General features: G+C 14.0%; 4 protein-coding genes across 4 annotated transcripts, besides 36 other annotated features; 1 reads left to right on the forward strand and 3 right to left on the reverse strand. All coding sequences in view use genetic code 6, as the record gives it.

Moving 5' to 3' along the window:
* The first annotated feature begins 1,403 nt into the window (after positions 1-1,403).
* Positions 1,404-1,428: a microsatellite.
* An 88-nt stretch (positions 1,429-1,516) lies between these two features.
* IMG5_144820 (leucine rich repeat protein) lies at positions 1,517-3,984 on the reverse strand (the record flags this gene model as incomplete). The annotated part of the gene is made up of 9 exons (XM_004031196.1): positions 1,517-1,631; positions 1,659-1,828; positions 2,006-2,198; positions 2,264-2,364; positions 2,682-2,737; positions 2,792-2,844; positions 2,889-2,983; positions 3,059-3,213; positions 3,910-3,984. Coding segments are annotated over 9 exons (1,011 nt in total), but the record flags the coding sequence as incomplete, so codon positions are not given.
* Positions 3,811-3,871: a microsatellite.
* A 751-nt stretch (positions 3,985-4,735) lies between the features above and the next one.
* Positions 4,736-4,793: a microsatellite.
* Positions 4,739-4,769: a microsatellite.
* Positions 4,781-4,866: a microsatellite.
* Positions 4,867-4,908: 42 nt separating this feature from the next.
* Positions 4,909-5,042: a microsatellite.
* Positions 4,994-5,132: a microsatellite.
* Positions 5,013-5,086: a microsatellite.
* Positions 5,015-5,086: a microsatellite.
* Positions 5,069-5,098: a microsatellite.
* A 25-nt stretch (positions 5,133-5,157) lies between the features above and the next one.
* Positions 5,158-5,182: a microsatellite.
* A 9-nt stretch (positions 5,183-5,191) lies between these two features.
* Positions 5,192-5,236: a microsatellite.
* A 232-nt stretch (positions 5,237-5,468) lies between these two features.
* Positions 5,469-5,498: a microsatellite.
* A 144-nt stretch (positions 5,499-5,642) lies between these two features.
* Positions 5,643-5,688: a microsatellite.
* A 756-nt stretch (positions 5,689-6,444) lies between these two features.
* Positions 6,445-6,508: a microsatellite.
* A 387-nt stretch (positions 6,509-6,895) lies between these two features.
* On the forward strand, positions 6,896-7,826 carry IMG5_144830 (hypothetical protein; the record flags this gene model as incomplete). Its single annotated transcript, XM_004031197.1, has 1 exon — positions 6,896-7,826. A coding segment is annotated over one exon (654 nt), but the record flags the coding sequence as incomplete, so codon positions are not given.
* A 279-nt stretch (positions 7,827-8,105) lies between these two features.
* Positions 8,106-8,146: a microsatellite.
* Positions 8,147-9,416: 1,270 nt separating this feature from the next.
* Positions 9,417-9,451: a microsatellite.
* A 22-nt stretch (positions 9,452-9,473) lies between these two features.
* Positions 9,474-9,647: a microsatellite.
* Positions 9,648-9,868: 221 nt separating this feature from the next.
* Positions 9,869-9,926: a microsatellite.
* A 648-nt stretch (positions 9,927-10,574) lies between these two features.
* Positions 10,575-10,616: a microsatellite.
* A 1,116-nt stretch (positions 10,617-11,732) lies between these two features.
* Positions 11,733-11,762: a microsatellite.
* Positions 11,739-11,783: a microsatellite.
* Positions 11,784-12,108: 325 nt separating this feature from the next.
* Positions 12,109-12,145: a microsatellite.
* IMG5_144840 (hypothetical protein) lies at positions 12,137-12,599 on the reverse strand (the record flags this gene model as incomplete). The annotated part of the gene is made up of 3 exons (XM_004031198.1): positions 12,137-12,193; positions 12,248-12,289; positions 12,426-12,599. 3 exons carry the CDS (start codon positions 12,597-12,599, stop codon positions 12,137-12,139), a joined length of 273 nt encoding a protein of 90 aa, XP_004031246.1.
* Positions 12,220-12,247: a microsatellite.
* Positions 12,600-12,603: 4 nt separating the features above from the next.
* Positions 12,604-12,650: a microsatellite.
* Positions 12,651-12,768: 118 nt separating this feature from the next.
* Positions 12,769-12,815: a microsatellite.
* Positions 12,778-12,827: a microsatellite.
* Positions 12,780-12,819: a microsatellite.
* Positions 12,828-12,879: 52 nt separating the features above from the next.
* Positions 12,880-12,922: a microsatellite.
* Positions 12,923-14,048: 1,126 nt separating this feature from the next.
* Positions 14,049-14,083: a microsatellite.
* A 130-nt stretch (positions 14,084-14,213) lies between these two features.
* Positions 14,214-14,248: a microsatellite.
* Positions 14,249-14,283: 35 nt separating this feature from the next.
* Positions 14,284-14,352: a microsatellite.
* A 2,277-nt stretch (positions 14,353-16,629) lies between these two features.
* Positions 16,630-16,721: a microsatellite.
* A 159-nt stretch (positions 16,722-16,880) lies between these two features.
* Positions 16,881-18,289, reverse strand: IMG5_144850 (octaprenyl-diphosphate synthase, putative; the record flags this gene model as incomplete). The annotated part of the gene is made up of 3 exons (XM_004031199.1): positions 16,881-17,159; positions 17,216-17,796; positions 18,166-18,289. 3 exons carry the CDS (start codon positions 18,287-18,289, stop codon positions 16,881-16,883), a joined length of 984 nt encoding a protein of 327 aa, XP_004031247.1.
* An 846-nt stretch (positions 18,290-19,135) lies between these two features.
* Positions 19,136-19,166: a microsatellite.
* Positions 19,167-21,272: 2,106 nt separating this feature from the next.
* Positions 21,273-21,338: a microsatellite.
* Positions 21,314-21,361: a microsatellite.
* The last annotated feature ends 206 nt before the right edge of the window (positions 21,362-21,567 follow it).

Consider the following 21,567-nt stretch of genomic DNA (forward strand, 5'->3'; position numbering starts at 1 on the left):
CTGTAAATTTAGTTATTTAAAATGTTTTTGATTTCCGTTTTCATAATTTCGATTAAAACTAAATTTTATTATTAACTTTAATAATAATTATTAAAGATATTAATAAAGAAAATATTTTGACACACAGCCTCAATTAATAGTTTTTATAAAATTTATATAATAAATGTTGGTAATTTTTTTCTAATTTATTAATCTAAATTACTTTAAATTTTGATTAGAATATAATGTAAAATTATTAGTTTTTTTTGTTTTTTTGTTTAAATTTATTATTATAGTTAAAAATTAAAGGTTAATGAAAATAAATACTACAATTTTATATAAAATTTTAATAATAAACAAAAAATTAAAAAAGAAAATTTAGTTTAAGTAATTAATATACATATATTATAATTTTTTTATTTTAAGAATATTTTTTAATATAGAATACTAAATTTTTAAAAATATTAGCAAATGAAGTTGATAATTTATCCTTTTAATAAAATTAATAAGGACTTAATAATATATTTAAATCGTTCTTCTCCGACATTTTAGAAATATTAAATGAAAAATAAAATGTATTAATTCAAACTGAAAGTATTTAAGAATACTAAGAAATAAAATTATTTTTATAAAATATTTAATGATAAAAAAAGAATAATATTTCTTATAATATTATAGTGTCATTTATATATAATATAACAAAATTAAAAAAAATATTGATAAAAATTTAAAAACAAAAATTCAATATGATGGTAACACAATAAATTACAAATTCTAAAAACTTTTCACATAACTTTAATAATATAACCTCTCAAACGAAATTTTGCAATAAATTTAAAGCACAAGAAAAAAGACTATGGATAGCTCATATTAAAGATGGATTGCCTCATAAAAAATTGAGTATTCTATTTATTCTTTCTAATGAGTTTAAAATAACATAAGAATAATTATTTTAAAGATTTTACCGAATTTTAAAATCAAATTAGATCAATTTAAAAACTTTGTACATATGAAAAAAAAAAAAAAATGTAATGTGGTTAAATCTGGAATATAATAATAATAAATTCAAACAATATAAAGTCAAATTTAGAAAGGTAAAACTAATTGATTATTTTTGCAAAAACGAAGATAGATATGTTCCTTTAACTTGTGGCTAACTCTAAACTTTAGAAATAGACTAAAATTTAAAGAATTTCTAAAAAGATTTAAAATCAATTAAGTTTTATCTATTATTAAATTTATTTAATAAGTAGAAATGGATAAAATGCCTTCTTTTTATTTGATGAATTAGTCAAATTTTAAAAAAAAATAGTAAATGGTTAAATATTAATTATAATGAGGTTATATATTTTTAGTTATTAGTATTTGAAAATTTATCAAACTTTTTTTTAAAAAAAAAAAATCATATTTAATAGTTTTTTTAGTTTTTTTTTTTTTTTTTTTTTTTTTGTCAAATTTTATTAATATATATATATAATTAAAATAAAAATTATTTTTAATTATTATTAATAAATAAAAGAGTTTAATATTTTATTTATCAATCTTTTATTTCATTTATTTCCTCCATATAAGAATAATCTTGTTTTTATTCATCTTCATCTTCTTTTATTAAATTATCGATTTCTTGTTATTTGGATTTATTCATATCTAATCTTTTTTAATAAATTTAATCTAATTACTCCTGTTTTTGTTATATTTCAAATTTTCTTTTTTTTATATAATCTTGTATATGAAAAGTATTTGATTCATGATTAGGTAAAGGACGACTAGCCTTTTAATAAAAAGTATCTATGCGTTTAGCATGCATTTAGGCATAAGAAACAATCTCTTCAGTATTTTCTTTCATTGCCTTTTTTATTTTATTTTTTAAATATATAAAACATAAAATTTACTTTTATTGTTTTTTCTCTTTATTTTTGTATGATTTATTCGGTTTTTTCTGACAATTCTTTAATTCCTTAACTCTTTTTTTAATTATTAGAAATTATATATATTTTTTAATTGAATATATTTAAAATAATAAAACTTCAATTTCATCAGTTGTTGAAATATTTTTAAACTTTTATTTTATTATGTTTAAATCCTATTTTTCTTAAAAAACAGCTTCTCTTTCAACTTTTTCAATATATCTTTGCTCTTTTTCTGTTATATTTTATGGAATAACAGTATTATTTATTTATTATACTGAATTAAAATAATTCTCATATTAGGTTGGAAAACTTTTTTTTAACAAAAATATTAAAATAATATTTTATATAGTAAAATATTATAAGATAATTAATACATTCCTAATATTCTAAACTTAACATCTGTTGTTAATTCTTAGTCATTTAATACTTCTAAATATTGCAAATTCTAAACCAATTCCTTTTTATAATCAGTATTCTTTAAATTATAAATATATATACATATAAGCTTCTTTATATTAAAAATACTTTTATTGGATTTTCATCTAAATTAATATATTCTAATTCTTAAGGTATTTCTTCAATGTTAAATTCTTTGATTTAATTTGCATTCAATTTTAAATAAGATAATTTTTTCAAATTTTTTATATTTTCAATTTATTTAATCTAATTATTATTTAATGCTAAATACTCTAAATTTACTAAGCTATCTAAATTTTCTATTATTGATATATTATTCTTTTTTTTTGTTTATTAAAATAAAAAAATTCATTAAAAGTCATTTATTTGTATTACTCTTTAAAGATATAGTACTTATAAATTAGTATAAATATCAAGTTTTTCAATTTTATCTTTATATTAAATATAATAAATTTAAATTAATTGACTATTTTAGTTTTTTTTACTTATATTTAACCATTCAAGATGAATCATTTTTAAATTTATGAGTATTTCATATCTTTATTTATTTATTTTATTAAAAAAAAAAAAATAAAAATTTACTTTTCATCTTCAGTTAAATTTTTTTAAACTTCAGAATCTATACTATTTTTTACAATTAAAAATACTGAAATTTAATTAACGGAATTTTCTTTGAACTTTTAATAAAAATTAAAATTTTTTTACGATTAAAATAAAATACAAATTCATTTATTTTTATTATAAATTTTTACAATATTTAATTTTGATTCTTTTTAAATATAATTATCATCTATTTATTCTAGTGTAATTTCTTCTCTTTCTATCATTTCCTATTTGATTTTTTAGGCTATTTCATCGATTTCTTTATTTGATAAATTTATTTCTTATTTTACCCCGTTGACAATAACTTTGTTAATCATAAAAATAAATTTAAAATTGTATAACTTTATAAAATGTTTAATTTAATTTTTTTTTTTTTTTAAATTAAAAAATAATAAATAAAAAAATTAATTTTTTTTTTTTATAAAAATAATAATTTTTATTGAGATAATGAATTTTTTTTTATCTAATTTCCATTATTTTTTATTATTTTATATTTAAAAAACAGCTATAAATAAAAACTATATTTTATTAAATTAAATTAAAATATTTTTTGCTTAGAAACTTGAATTTATTTTAAAATTTAAGTTTAAAAGTTAAACAAAAATTAATTTATTCTTTTTTTTATTAAAAAGAGAATTAAAAAAATATATAATATTTTATAAATCACTCACTATCTTAAATATATCCAAAACCTTTTTAAAATATTTTCTTTCCTTTTTATCAATACAGTTAATTTTATTTTTTAATTTATAATTAAGCTTTTTAATCACTTTTAATTTATTTTTCCAGCATTGTATTATAATCTTGTAAAAAAATAAAAATAGTTAAATATATATATTACTTTCTTGTTTGTTTTTATTTGAATCATTATTTTTTATATCCAATTTTTATTTATCTAAAAAAAAAAAAAAAAAAAAAATTAGAAAAAAAAACACAAAAAATCATCGAAAAATAAAAAAAAATACTTTTAAATAATTTATTTTAATTTTCAACTTTTTACTATTAATTATTTGATTCTTATATTTGTATTTATTATTATTATTAAACTTATTAATTTTTTCCTTCATTTTTTCATCTTTTTGCCCATCGCTTTTTCCACTACTGAAATCAAAAATATTTTTATAGTCAATATCTTATAATTCATCAGTTCCTTTTTAAATTGTTCTTCCGATACCATTAGCTGCATCACCTAAATTATTTGAAACATTAGATATACCATCTCCTAAATCACTTGCAGCCTTTCCAATTTTTTCTACTGCGTCTCCCAAATCGATAGTAGCATCTCCTACACCATCTCCTAAATTTTCACCTGCTTTACCTACTGATTCAACTCCTATACCTAAATTTGAACCTACATTACCTATTCCATGCAAACCATACATTATGGCCTCACCTATATTTTATGCAACATTAAAATCTTCAGAAATATATGGCTAATTTTATTGTATTTCTTATCCTACAATATCATCATCGTGTATTTGGTTTTTTTTGTACGAGAAGCTATTATTATATTCGTGAATATTAAAAATATTAATATTATTAAAAATTTCTTTTACATTATTTATTTTTTAAGAAAATTAAAAAATAAATGTTATTATAATAAAAAAAAATATTTTTTTACAAAAGTATTTTATATATTATAAATTGTTATATTCAATGTTTTTTTAATATTTTCTAATATTTTTATTTTAAATTTTTTGTAATTTAAAAACGTTAAATAAAAAAAAAAATTTAAATTAGAGAAGAATATTTAATATATAAATTATTAATTAAATAAATATAAAGCATGTTATAAAAATAAATAGTATAATATTTTAGATATATAAATTAATATAAAATAAAAAATATTAAAATAAAAAAAAAATCAATTTAATAAAAAAAAAAATGAATTATGTTATAAAAATATAAAAAATGAATATAAAAAAAAAAAATTATATAATTAAAATATATAAAAAATAATTTTTAAATTACATTATAATAAAAATATATAATTATTAAAATTAATATTATTTTATTTTTATATAATATTTTTATGATTATTATTATTATTATTATTATTATTATTATCATTATTATTATTACTATTTTTATTATTATTATTTTTATTTATTTTTTTTTATAATTATTAATATTTCTTTTTTTTTTATCAAATATATATATATTTTATTTTATTTTATTTTATTTATTTTTTAGAAATTATATTTAATTTATTTATTTTTATTTAAATATCTCATATTTTTAATTAATTTTTTTTATATTACTTTTTTATATTATTTATAATCTTAAATATTTTTTTATTTAACTTTTATTTTTATATTAAATTTTATAATTAATTTATATTAAAAGAATTTAATTTTCATACTACAATACATGAATATTATTTTTTCTAATTTTTATATTTTTTTATATTTTGCATTTCTTTTATTTATATTTAAATTTTTTAATTTTTAATCCTGATTTTGTTATTTATTAATTTTTTTATTTTTGTTTTTTTTTTAGATATACATTAAATATTTTATTATTTAAGAGAATATCTATGTATTATACTCAAAAAAAAAATTTATATATTATTTTATTATTATTTTATATCTTTTAAACTATATATCAATAATGTTTTAAAATAAAATTTATTATTTTAGTTTTTGATATTCATTTTTTTATCCAATACTATTATAAAATATTTTTTTTTAAATTTATCATTTATTTTTAACCTAAATTATATTTATTTATATATATTTATAGTTTTCTATCTATTATTTTTATTTATTATTTTTTATTTTTTTACTTTAAATAAAAATAAATGCATTTATCTATTTTTATCAACTATTTTTTGATTATTAATTAAATTTTTTTATATAAAAACATAGAAAAAATAAATAAAAGTATTAATAAATGATATATTAATTTTTTATTAAAAAATTAGTTAATCTACTTTTAAATAAATAATTTAATTTATAAACTTTTACTTATAAATATAATTTATTTTAATATAATTTTAAGAATTTTTTTTATTTATATATTTATATAACTATATACTTTATATTTTTTTTAAAAAAATCTTTTATATTATTTATTTTATTTTTTATAGATTCTATTTTTAATTTTAATTTCATTTTTGTTTTGTTTTAGTTTTAGTTATTTCACCAGCTAAATATTAACTTCTTTAATAATTCAATTATAAAATTATAGAATAAATATTTAACAAAAGCATATAATAATATTTTCGGAAGATTATTGATTTTTTTAATAATTTTAATCTTTTTTTAAATTATTTATTTTATAAATAAATTATAATTATCTTTTTAAGTAAAAATTAAATAATAATCTTATATTTATTAATTTATATAAAATATTTAAAAAGAAAATAATTTAATTTAATAATTAATTTTTTTTTATATAATTTATAACATTGTATCACATAAGTATATGTATTATATGAAGTGATAAAGATAGTAAAAATATTTTTAAAATTTAAAAATATTTACTATAAATGATTTTATTTTAAATAAATACTAAGTACTTTTTACTATAAATATAATAAATAAACTTAAAAATTCAATATATTTTTTTAATAAATAATTAAAAAATTATATATTTTTAATCAGCACATCGCTAATAAAAATTAATATTCAATTTATTAAATGTTTATAAAATAAAATAGAATTATATAATATTAAAAAATTATTAAGTTTATTAATTATTTAAAAGATAATAAGTAAGTAATTTAACAAAATAAATTAATTTTTTTTTTAAAAAAAATAATATATATAATATTAATAATTTAGATATGAAAAATAATATACATTTTTAATGCTTTTCTTATATATAAATAATTTATAAATTCTAAATTATTTATAATAAATAAAATTATAAAAAATTTATCTAATATTTTAATCAAAAATTCTTATAATTAAAGTTATTAAAAAAAAAATATATATAAGAAAATAAAAAAAAATGCGTTTATATTAAGTTATAAAATTAATTTTTTTTAAAAAAAAAATTATTTCCTTTATTTTCTTTTTTGATGTTCACATTTTATTCTCATCTTTATTTATACCTTGAACAGTTTTTCTTTAAATTTCAAGAATTTTTCTTTCATTAAAATCTCTTTTTTTTTATTTTGCTAAATATTCTTATAGTGTAATTTTTTTTTCCTATCCTTATTAAGTTTTTTCTTCTTTTCCGAATATTTCCTCAATTTCATCATCTAATTTATTTCTTCCATATCTAACATATAGTAATTCTAGAGTATCTTCAATAGTTATAGTTTTTTTTTAATTATTTTAATCACTATTTGTAGCCGTTGTATTAACCCCACTCCCAGAATTAGTATCACATTTTAAATACATTAAAAATTAAACTAAATTATAAAGATTTCTTGGTTCTAAGCCAGTAGTATCATGTCTACATCTTTTATACATCAAATAAAATTCATATTTGTCAATTTTTCCATCCAAATTTTCATCCACTTCCCATACCATTTATTCAATTTCCTATTTAGATGCATGATAATCCAATTCTTTTAAAACTAACTCAATATCCTGTGATGTAAAATATTATTTCCCCTTCTCTTCTTACTTATTTTCTTTCCCTTATTCATTATCTTATTGGAGCTAATTATTACTAATATTATTGTAACTGATATTGTTTTAGTTTTCTTTTTAAACGGAATTATTTTAGTTATTTTAGACACTATCAGTCATCATTCTAAGTTGATCAAAAACTTTTTGTAATTTACTGGTTTCTACTGCAGATATTTACATTTCATATACCAACTCTTCACTTGATTTTTCTTATTTCTTTAATTTTTAATCATTCTATAGTTTTGATTGATCACCCAAAATTGATTACTTATGCATTGTTGTAGAAGCGTTTAAAGTATTTAGCTATTAACTAGCGTTTTAATCTTTTATTGATGTTGATGCCATTTTACTTTTATTCATTTCTTTTTTTTTCTTTTTTTTTAATTTTTTCTTCTTGTACTTTTTATTTTTTAATTATTTTTATTATTATTTATTTAAGTTTCCTTTTTTATTATTTTTTATTTATAAAAAATTTTGATGTTATTGTTTTAGTTTTTTTTTTAAAAAAATTATAATAATTATTAAATACTTTTTTTTTTTAAAAAAAAAAAATTATATTTAATTTATAATAAATTAAATTAGTGAAATTTCTATATTTTTTTTAAAAAAAAAAAAAAATAAAAAAAATAATTTAAGAAAAAAAAAAAAATTTTACATATAAATTTATATTATATAATGATAGATAATTAAAAAATAAATATTATAATTTATATATTTTTAGTTTTTTTTTTTATCATTTAATCAAAATTATTCCATATCCAATTTAAATTCATTATCATAAGTATTAGTATTTTCTGTAATAGGTTATTTATTATAGTTATTATCAATTTTTAAATTTATATTATTAATTTAATTGAATTATTCGCCTTCAATTTAATATTTTTCATTCGCACTATTTTCAAAATTATAATCATTATAAATAGCATTAGATTATTTTAATTAATTTAAATTTTGATTAAAAAAGAAATTTTAAATTCCTTAAAAAGCTTAGTTTTATTAAGAGTTTTCCTATATTTTCTAAATACATTTTTATTATAAATTTACTTATTTATCTTTTGATTATTATTTTAAAAGTTTTAACTATTCCCTTACTTATGACGGTTTTTTAGTAATGGATTATGAATTTTATATAATTTATTATTATAATTCATCTTATATTATTTTTTATCCAATAATGTCTTAAGTTTCAATTTTTACATCTGATTTTTAAATCACAATATTAGCTTGTTTTTATTATTTTTGTAAAATTTAAAGTTACTTTTTTTGCTCTTTTTATTTTTTCTTTTCTTTTAAAAATTCTGTTTTTTTCAATTTTTCTAATTTTAATAAATCATCTTGTTCTACTTTTACATTTAAATTTTAGACTTTTTTATAAAAAATTAAAATAAAAAAAAATATATTTTATTTTACTTTAATTCTATAATTGCATTTTAAGTTTAAGTTAATCTATTTTTTATTTTTTTATATTTTTTAAAAAAATTAAAATAAAAGAATTCATATATATTTTAAATATTTAAAATTATTGCATTCTTTATTAAATAATTACTTTCCTACTTTTTTTGCTTCTTGATTAATAAATTTTAAGGCGTAGGTTAAGCCATATAGCTATTCATAAAATCTTCTTTCGTTACCCTGGCACCTGTTCTTTAATTAATAATTCTCTAAACAAGTAATTTCACTGTAGAGTGATCCATATTAAAAGCTCTTCCAACTCCTCTATAAGTTTAAACCCTTTCATATTCTTCATAAACTTTCCATTTTTCTTCAACAGTTAAATCTCTTATTCCTCTTTTTTTATCATTTTTAAGTTTATTTTTAACAATTTCTTATTTATCATTATTTTAATCTAAATTATTTAAATTATTATTGTTTTCTTCATTTTCTTGCTATTTAATCTATTATAAATCAACTTATTATTCTCGTTATTTTTTTTTTTTTTAGAATTTTTTTTTTATTTAATTATTATAAAAGTTAAAATGACTATTATTATTATAACTACTATTATGATTATTGTTATTATAGTTATTATTATGATAATAATTGTTATTAGGATTTTTATTATTTTTATTATAATAATTATTATTATTATTATTATTATTATTATTATTATTATTATTATTATTATTATTATTATTATTATTATAGTTATTATTATAAGTTAAAAGGATATGCTATTTATTATTCATGTTTCACGCAATTTTACGAATTATTATTTGTTATTATTTATTTTTAATCAAATATATCATTATGAAAACAATATTAAATTTTTTATTAATCTGCTTATTTTAATAACTAATCTTTAAAGTAATTTTAATTTGTTTATGTTTATATCTTTTATTCATTTTAATTAAAAAATTAATAATTAGTATCATCTTCATTATTATTATTATTATTATTATTATTATTATTATTATTATTATTATTATTATTATTACAAATAAAATTAATTCGTTGTAATTAACTAATTTTGAAAGAATTAATTCTTTTATATTTATTCAATATTTCCATTTTTAAAACCTATTGCTTGGCTTAAATCTTTTTATGCGTTATTTACATATGCTTAATAGTTATTTTCTATATTTGGATGATTATTTATAAATAATAATTTATTTTAATTGTTTATTTATTATTCTAAATTTTATTAAGTATTAAAAAAATTGCTGTTTATTTATTGATACTTCTTGTCAAATGTATTGCTTCCGAAATTAAATTATTATTAATCAGGATTCACTAATCCTAAATTATATTACGAATAAGGTGCTTAATAATTATAAGAGGATTAAAATTATTATTATTGAAATTATTACTAAAAAGACTAAGATTAATGATATTAAAATTATTAATATTATTATTGTTGTTGCTGCTGTTATTAAGGAAAAGCATAATCTTAATTTTATATTTAATAATTACATTACTATTATTAATTATAATCTTGGAATAAATATTATCTATTTCCATCTACTTGTAAATTATTCTAATTGTAACTGTAGTTCATTAATGATTTATCTTAATATTTACAACTTAAAAGATTATTTTGAGCTTTTTTTTTTAAAAAATGTATAAAATTTATTTTTTTATTTGGAAAAATAAAAAAATGAAAAAAAAAAAAAAAAAAAAAAAAAAATATTATAGTAAATGTATACTAAAAAATTACTCATAGAAAATAAAAAAATATACATAATAATTTTATTTTATTTTTATTTTACTTTTTAATTAATATTTAGATATATTTGAGTCACTTAGTTATATTGGCTTATTTATGCTATCATCTTGTATGTGCAAAAACTCTTATTGATTCATTTGCTTTTATTATTTTTTATTTTTTTAAAAATATATTATTTGTTTTATTTTATTTTTTCCTTTCTTTCTTTCTTTTTTTTTTTTTATTAGGTAAAAATATATATATTTTTAAAAAAAAATAAAAAAATAAAAAAAAAATTTCCTATATTTTTCCTTATTTTATATTTTTTATTGTCTCTAAACTATTTTATATTTAATTAGCACATAAAATATTGATTTTATTAAGAAAGACATTTTTAGTAATTTTATTTATTTATAGTTAAAAAATACATTTATTTTAATTTTAATATAATTTTTAATTTTTTAATTGGTAAAATTTACCCATTTATTTTTGTTGGGGTGGGATATTCTTTTATTTTAATTTAATATAGATTTTTACAATAAATTAAAAAAAAATTCCCATAACCAAAAAATGAATTTATAAATGGGAAATTTTTTATTAATTTCGTTTACATTATTTTTACTAAATACAAATATAATAATAAAAGTAATAATGAATTACTAATTATTTACTAAAATAATTTATATATTTTATTATTGCTTGTATTTAATAAGTTTTATACTGAATTCAATAAACTAAATTATAAAAACTTAAGTTCAAAATTTAATTTAAATTAACGTATATTCTATATTAATTTACATTATGAATTTTCTAAAGTATTATTATTTTTTTACTAAATGATATAATAAAGAGAAAAATATTGAAAAAAAAAAAATATTAATCTAAAAATAATTTATATTAAAATAGTATGTACAAATATAATAGTTAGAGAAATTTCTATTATTTTATTTTACAAATAGATTAAAATGAAAATAATTATTTTTTAAAATTGAAATAATTTAAAAATAAATAAAAAATAACTTTTATATAATACTTAAAGTTTAAAATAAAATATATACAATATTTATATAATAATTTTTTTTACAAAAATATAAAAATTTAAAATTTATTTTTATTAAAATTATTTTTTACTTTTATAACAAATAATTTAATCTTTTAATTTAATAAAAATTTATATCAAAACAGAGAGATTTAATAATTTTAATTTTATTAAATCATTTTTTTTATTTTTTTATAAAATATAAGGATTATAATATTTTTCTTTTTAAAAAAACTAAATAAATAATATATATTATAAATAAATTTTATTTTTAATTTAATTATTCATTAAAAGAAATTTTAAATATAATAAAAAAAGAGAAAAAAAATATATTTTATATTTTTTAAAATCCAAAATAAATATTTTTATTACTTTATTTTTTCTTTTTTAAATGTATACTTCTAACATATTAAAAAGAATAATATATTATTTCGAATAATAAAAATATAATATAAAATATATATCAAAATATTTTTCCATGTTCAGCACCTACAAGTTAACTAACAATTTATGGTTAAACCTAATATTTAATGAAAAAAATTATTAATATAAAAATATACATATAAAAATATACGCATCCTTCAACGCATGTAATCCAATCTCTGAAAGGATACATCTAATTAAAAAAAATGGATATTTTATAAAAAAATATAATAATTATAAATTTAATAAAAAAAATTAATATATAATTCTTTAAAATAAAATAAAATAATGTAATTTTAAAAATTTATAATAAATATTAAATAAAATACGCAGGATTTTTCAGGATCTGCATTAACTAATGATTTCAATTTAATTTCACATCTTTTTAATTTTTATTCCCAATGAATGCAATTAGGTTTGCAATTTTAAATATATAATAATTTAGGATCTTCTCCTCTTTAAATCATAGTTGCAGCTACTTAAGGAAAATCTTTTTAGCTCATTTTTTTTTAATTTGAATATATTTAATTTTATTTTGTAAAATATTAAATTTTTTTTTATTGTAATATTTAATTATAAATGAAAAAATAGTAAATATAAAAAAAAAAAAAAATAATTAAATTAATTATTAATAAAATATAAAAAAAATTAATAAAAATATTAACTAAATAAATATATACATATATATATATATATATATTTTTATATATATATAATATTTTTTTGTATATTTTTTTATATTTCTATACTTATTACATTCATAATAAAATAACATTATATATATTTATATATATCTATAAATTTTTTATATATATATTTAATTTTTATAAATAATTTCCATAATTATATATTTATATTTATTTATTTAAATTATGGATATATCATATTCAGGAAAAGTATTAGCTTTTTAATATAATGATGATTTACTTATTTATAATATTAAAAACTAAAAAAAAAAATTTTTTAATCAAAAATCTTTCCCTTTAATTCCAATATAAAATTGATATCTCTATTATATGATACTTTTATATGTGCTCTAGTATCAGATGGTTCTAATAAGGAATTTCCTGATACAAAAGTGCATATATATGATCTTTAAAATAATTATTTAATTGAAAGTTACGATTTTTATTCATAAATATAAAATATTTAATATTTGAGAGAATATTTATTTGTATAAAATATGAATCGTGTCGTAATATACGATATAGTATAAAAAACACCAATAAAATATATTTAATAAGTCAATTTTTTTTCAATAAATAATAATTATGAAAACCTAATATTTGCATATACAAAATAAGATGATTTTAATAAAGAGTATTTCTATTTAAATTATTTTTGGTTCGGAAATGAAAAAAGTATTTTATTCTATTAAGAATACTCAGAAAAAAATAATTAAATTTAAGGTTTAAATAATTTTTCATAAATATATTCTGTTTAAAAAGAATAAGAATTATTAAATTAAACATAAATAGGATTGAAATAAGAAGATTAAATTTTATAAAAATAAATACAAAAAAATTATACTTCTGCCTAAAAAAACTTTATTGTAGATTAAATAATTATTAGTTTTGATGGAAAATATGTAGCTGTAATAAATTAAAAATAAATGAATATATTCATTTATTATACGTAAAGTGGAAATTTCTTATAAAGTATTTAATTAGATAAAGAAATAGATAATATATCAGATTTTTAATTTAATAATAATAGTAGTATAGTTGCTTTTGTATGTTTTTCAAAATATTCAAATAATGATAATGCTTTATTAAAAGTTTAGAGTTTAGAAAATGAAAATATTTGTAAAAAATATTATTTTGAATTTCCAAAAAATTAACAAACGGGTCCTAAAATAAAGTTTCTAAATAATTAATAAATAAGAATTTATATATTTAATAATTAATTTAAATATTGTGATATTGAATGTTAATTTGAAAATGATTATGATGTTATTTAAAAATTTGATTATTTTAAAATATGATTAAATGATAATTTATTAATATAATATATTTAATGTATTTTAAATAATAATAAATAAAAGTATTCTATTATTTTAATATATAAAATATAATTATATAAAAAAAACTATTTATAGATAATGATAAAAAATAAAAATTAGTATATTATATATTATATATTACATATTATAAATTGAAAATTATCAATATATATATATATGTTTTTTTTAATTTTTTAAAAAAATTTTTACTTTATTTATTTAATTTTTTTAAAATTTTATATTTATTTTTTTAAATGAACTTGGTTTAATATTTTGATATTTTTATTTAATTTGCTGTTTTAAAAGAAGTTAATGATCTTTAAATTCGCTCTAAAATTTAAAATGAATGGAATTATTATAGAGGTTTATTAGAAAATTAACAAAAAGATCCTTTTCGGATTTAAATATATTTAGAAATATTATAAAAAACTAAAGATAAATAGTTTAATTAAGATTTAAACTAAGACACTTTTACTAAAATTATACAAAAATAAAATAATGTCGAAATTAATAATGATTAATTTGAAAATTTATTTAAAGATACTACCGATAATAAAAAAGATGAAGTGATTTTTTTCTTTTATTTTTTTAAAAAAAATATTTAAATATTAGTAACCGAAAATAAAATATACTTTTTAAAGAAATTTAGTAAAACAAAAATTAAATGATATTTTGAATGTATTCAAATAAAATAATGATAAAATAATGTAAAAATTATTTATATTTATAATTATATAAATAAAAAAGTTAATAAACATAATTAATATTACCATAAACATAATTAACGCCTCAAAAGTCTACGAAAAACAGTAATATTACTAATTAAAATAGTAATAATGTTAACTTAAACAGTAATTCTTCATTTTAAGAGCTTTAAAATTAATAAAAAAGAAATGTTTTTAGTGAATAAATTAAATAAAATAGCAATTAAAATTTTAATGCAAATTGAATTCAAGTAAAATAAATTAAGGATTTATTTTATATTAAAATAAAAAAAAAATGAAAAATATTTAAATTAAATATATTTAATGTTAATTTATATAGTTATAATTAATTAAATTTTGTTTATTTTTTTAATTATTATTTTTTCTTTTTATATTTAAAATTTTTTAAAAATATTAGAAAATTTGAATAATTTATATAATATATATCTTTAATTAATTGTGTTTTGCTTTTTTTGTTTTTTAAATTTTTTTTTATTTTTTATATAGAATACATTTTAAAAGTACATGTAATATTTAATCTTGATATTTTTAAAATATATATAGATACATAAATTAAATATTATTTTATTATTATTTTAAAATTTTAAAATTCAATTATTTTACAAGAAAATAAGTAAATATATAAAAATTTAAAGGTTATATAAAATAATAAAAAATAGAAGATATTTTATTATTTTAATTATATTTATTTAAATTATAAAAAAAACATTCTGTAAAATATATATATTAATAAAATAAAAAATGAGTTAATTAAGCTAAATAGAAAAAGAAGAATTTTATTAAAAATTAGAAAACCAATATCATGAAGCATGTTAAGTATTATAAAAGATAATAACAGATCAATATAATTAACTAAATCAAGCAAATAAAATAATAAAAGAGCAAAACTAAAACTTATTATTTTTCTCAGATTAAGATTTATCATAAAAGTAAAAAATAATCGATCAAGAACAAAAAATAGTTGATTTAACCTAAAAAAACGATTATTTATTAAAATAATTAAATGAATTTCAAAATCAATATTAAAGTTTAAGTTAGGAGCATTTAAAATTAATTGAGAAAACAACTTTATTAGATACTCATTTAATTGATGTTTCTAATATTTTATACAAAAATAATTTATTAAAAAAATTAAACAATAAAAGTAGTAGTTTATCATTAAATAGATTAATATAGAAAGAACTAAATACCTTTAAAAGAATAGAACTGAATTTTTTACACAATAAAATTAAAGATGAATAACAAAGATTAAAAATCGAAAAGAATAACGAATAAATAAAAGTTATTAATTAATTTGGAGAAGGTTTTGATAAAATTATTTATTCCTAATAAGAAATGAAACATGATTAATTTTATTTAATAGAATTTAAATTTGAAGCTTCAACATCTTTCTTTAGAGTTGGTCTCATTTAAGATAATTAAATTAATAATAATAATAATTATTTAGAATTAGAAGAAATTAATTATATAGATTCCATTTTTAAGAACTTTTGTTTAAAAGCGATTGATAACGAATAAGATATTATTTTAATTGGAGATTAATCATTAAGTTAATTAAAAAAAGGGCTATTTTATTTAAGGTTTAATATAAGTAAAAATATCTTTTAAATTATTGATAATTATAAAAATTTGAATAGTATATCAGCCTAATTTAAACCTGATATTAATTATAGATTATTTTTCTAATTTAAAAATACAGATGGGTCTTTGGTTATATAAAGAATATTAATTCATGATTAAATTTAATGGGTTAATAAACTTGAATAAAATCCTTCTGATAAAGATGAACTTAAATAATTATTAGAAATATATATATATATATATATATATAATATATATATATATATATATATATATATATATATATATATATATATATAAATATTTCTATATATATAGTTTCATCTATATATTTTTTATTATTTTATTTAACCATATATTTATTTATTATAATAATAATTTTTTTTATAAAATAAAATATAATAATATTTATAACATTTTATTTTTTAATATAATTTTTTTTTCTTCTTTTAAATATTTATAATTATTATTAAACTTCAAACTTATCTTTCTATATTATGTTCAGCTAAAAGTTTTAAAAGCTACTTTGGTTTTCCTTCAGGAATTATATTTTCCACTTCCTCCCATGCAGTTTTTACTAATTAAGCTCCAACTTATCTAGAATAATTTATTGAGTCAGTAGACTTTACAATCTATATAGCTTCATTAATTAAATCTTAATCATTTGTATGCATTCTTAATATTTCAATTAACCTTTTTTTATTTTCTTAACTGCTTTAAGCTAAACAATGAATAACAATTAAAGACATTTTACCCTTAAAAAAATAAAAATATAATATAGATATTATATTAAATATATATTATATATAACTTCATGTATATCTTCACCTAGTTATCCTTTAGTTTTTAAATATTCTTTACCTTCAAGATTAAGAATATCATCTTATATTTAAAAAGCTACTCCTATTTTTTCTGCAAAAGTAGATAAAGCTTTCGATTAATCATGATTTAAACCCAAATATGCACAAACCAATCTACTTGAAAGTCTTGCCAAACATCCCGTTTTATGAGATGTCATTTATAAATATTAGTTATTATCAGGAAATCTACCTTATAATTTATTCATATTATGCCATAAAATATCCCATCCTTATCCTACATGTAGCAAAGTCATTTCTTCAGCATATATTTTTGCAAATTCAAGTTTTTATTTGTCTGTATATCTTAAACTTGTCAAAAGTTTTTAAAAAGGAGCAAAATACATAAAATTACCGGCATTTAAACTTATGTCGACACCATAAATTAAATGAATGCACTCTTTATTTCTTCTAACTAAACTGTTATCTTCAATATCATCTACAATTAAAGATCCATTATGTACTATTTCACATAGACTACAAATTTCTTTTATATCATCTAATTATTTTCCAAATGCTTCAGCAATTAATATACCTAAGGTTTTTTAATTATATAAATTAAAATTCTGATATAAATAAAATGAATTACAAAAATACTTATATAAAAATTTTGTAAAATTAATTAAAATTTAATTTGATATAAATATATAAATTTATATATTTAAATATATATATTTACTTTATTTTTATATTTAAATTATAATTTAATATATATATAAAGTTATTTCTATTTTTTTTAACTTATATTTTAACAAAAATTATATAATTATATTATTATAAAAAAATTTTATTATATTTTTTTTTATTTAATATCTATATAAAAATTATTAATAATATTTAATATTATTTTGATGTATTTTTAATATTAATAAATATATTTTTTTATCAATTTTTATTTAATTACATAATATAGGACGCCATCTTTTTCCTCCTCTTTCTAATAAATCCCATATAGGTTCTGATAATGACTTTTTTTTTTTTTCTAAAAATATTAATATTTTTTACTTTTGTTAATGAAATTAAATCATTATTATTTTTAGAATATTTAAAATTATTAGATAATTCTTATAGATTTAGCTCATTTTTAAATTCTATAGGAATAGTTTAACTTAATATTTAACATTCATTAAATTTTTATCCGTAATTTTAAAATTCTTAATTAAAATCTATGTTATTAATTTTTACATTTTCTTTTTATTTAATATTTTTTCTATTAGTAGATATTTCGCTTTTTTGATTTTATTTATTTAATGTAAGCAATTTATAAATTTTCGAAGCTTATGAAGTTATTACACAAGTTAGTAAACCTATAAAACCAAATTTCAAAATTTATTTAGGGATTTGTATTATTATGTACTTTTCGTTTTAATCCATATATATTTAAATAAAAGATATTTGTTTTAAGATTAAAATATTTTTAATTAAATTTTATGTTTATAAATATAATATTTTTAAATAAATATTAAAATAAAAAATATTTTTTTTTATTTAAATAATTATTTAAAAAATACAACATTTTTTTTTCTTTTTAAATATGTTTAAAAAATATATAATAATATTTAACTCATATTTATTATTAACTAATGAAAATTTAGAATATATATATGTTTTTAATATTTAAAATAATTGATTTTATATTTTTTTCTCTATAATAATTTATTTATTAATTTTATTTCTTTTTCTTAAATATTAACTAAAAATTCTAAATATTTAAATAATAAAGTAAGTTGTCAAGTATTATTTTTATAAAATAATAATATCTATACATTATACACTCAATTATATATACTATTATATTTGATTTTAATAGATAAAAGAATTAGTATTTAGTTTTTTTTTTTTTAAATATAAAATATTTAATATAATTAAAAAATTATATATATTTATATATATATATATATATATTTTAAATAAAAATGATTGATAAAAACTCATTAATAGAATAATTTATAGTCATAGGCTTTGATATAAATTCAGATTGTATAAACAAAATATATAAAAATATATTTTAAAATAATTATAATATATTTAAAATATGAAGAATTTACTTATCAAAACATATTAAACAATAATATAAATACATCTTTTTTAGATATATATCCGTTTGATTTATAACAAATTCCAGAATACCTAGAAAACTTCAAGCTAGTAATTTATAAAAATATATAAAAAAAGATAATCAATATATAATTTTTTTCCTAAAAATAAAAAGTGGTGTTTTCCAAATGGAGTTTAAATATATGATGAAAAATTAGAAAAAATAAATAATATTAATTTATCAAAATCATAATATATAAATATAAACGAAAATGAAAAAATAACAAATATAATGAGCAAAAACTCTCTACATCATTTCATATTAACTGATTAAAATAGTGACAGAAAATATTGTTCAGGACTTTTAATATATGTATAATCATATATATTAATTAAACTTTTTTTATATAATTTTTTTTCTTAAAAAAACTAAAGGAAGAAATATATGTAAGTAAAGAAGCATAAAATAAATAATTAAAATCACATATAACAATATTACAAGAAAAAACCTATACAACTTAAAGTTAATAAGTAAGGCTTTATATTCCAAAAATAATATGTCTAGTATCTTAAAGTCCTGTATTAGAATTCTAAAAATAATTTTTAGCATTTATATATAAATATTGCATTGCAAGTAAGGCCTAAACAAAACCTTAAAGAATTCGAATAGCAAAAGAATTATATGAAAAATATAATAAATTATGTACTGAATATTAACATATAAGTGATGCAAATAATTTGTGGGATGATTTCTTATTTACAGAAACCAAAGATTAATTAAAATTCAAGAAAAAAAACGAACTTAAACTCACAGAAAACTAAGTTATACATTTTTGTATATCTATGAGTTTTCAAATACACCAAATGTATAATATATAGTAAGAAAACAAAGAAATTATTTTTATATTGGGAAAAGAAGAAGTTTTTAGACTTCGTCCAATTTAATAAAATATTGATGGAAAAAATTTTTTTTAATTAAATAATATATCATTTAAACCTTTATTCGAAAACATATCTATTAATAATATAATTAATTTGATTTAATCTATTTTACTTGAAAAGTAAATCATTATTATATCCAATAATCCTAATTAAACTATAAATATTTGTGAATCTATTTTCTAACTTATCTATCCTTTCAAATGGTTGTGTATTTATATACCTTATTTACCTCTAGAATTAATGGAAACTTTATCAGCTATGATGCCTTATATTATTGGTTTAAATAAATGTAATTGGTAATATATTTCTAGTAGAATTGATTTAAAAGACAAAGTTATTATCGATTTAGATTAAGATACTTTTCTTTAATATGATGTATGTAAAATATATATTTATTTTCTTTAATTTAAAAATTATAAACATACATATATATATTAATAATAATATTATATATTTTTTATAATTTTTTTGATATTAAAAAAAAAAAGTTTATTTAAATTCCAGATATTTTAAAATAGTATTTATTTGATAACTTAAGTGAATTATTTATGAAATTTTAAAATGAAAAAAAAATTAACTGGATTGACCATGTTTTTTAATTAAAAAAAATATTTCTCATTTTCATGGTATAAATGATAAATAATATTACTCCCTTTTACCTTTATTCATCTGATTAAGTGAGTTTAGCTGCCAGAGATGTATTCGCATAAGATGATTATATGAAACTTTTTAGTTAAGAAGAAAAACATTTTATGTATGAAGTATGTAAAAATACGATGGTAAAAAAAAAAATTAATAATAATGTGAATATAAATATATTTAATTAATAATAATATAAAATTTATTTAGACTATTATTTTTTTTAAAATTTTATCTAAAAATATTTTAAAATAAATAAAAAATAAAATTATATATTTATGATAATAATTATTAGATTAAATAGAAAAAATATATATAAATAAATTACATATATATTTACAAAAATAAAAAAAAAGCTTATATATATATATATTTTAAAAAAAATAAAAATAAATATATATATATATATATATATATATTATTTATTATTATTAATATATATTATTTAAATATATATATTTTAAAAATATATATATTTTTAATATTTATACAAATTAATATATATATAAAATAAAATTATTAAAAAAAATTCTAACTCATATTTTTTAAAATTTTAAAATATTAAAAATAAAATAAAAAAATATTTTTTTATTATAAAAAAAGTGAGAAGAAAATTTAATTTTTAATAACACTTTAAATATAAAAATTTAAAGATATAAATATATATATGTTTAAAATATAAATATAA

The sequence above is a fragment of the Ichthyophthirius multifiliis genome (genome assembly GCF_000220395.1).
Source record: "Ichthyophthirius multifiliis unplaced genomic scaffold scaff_1120509251124, whole genome shotgun sequence".
NCBI classification, from domain to species: domain Eukaryota; phylum Ciliophora; class Oligohymenophorea; order Hymenostomatida; genus Ichthyophthirius; species Ichthyophthirius multifiliis.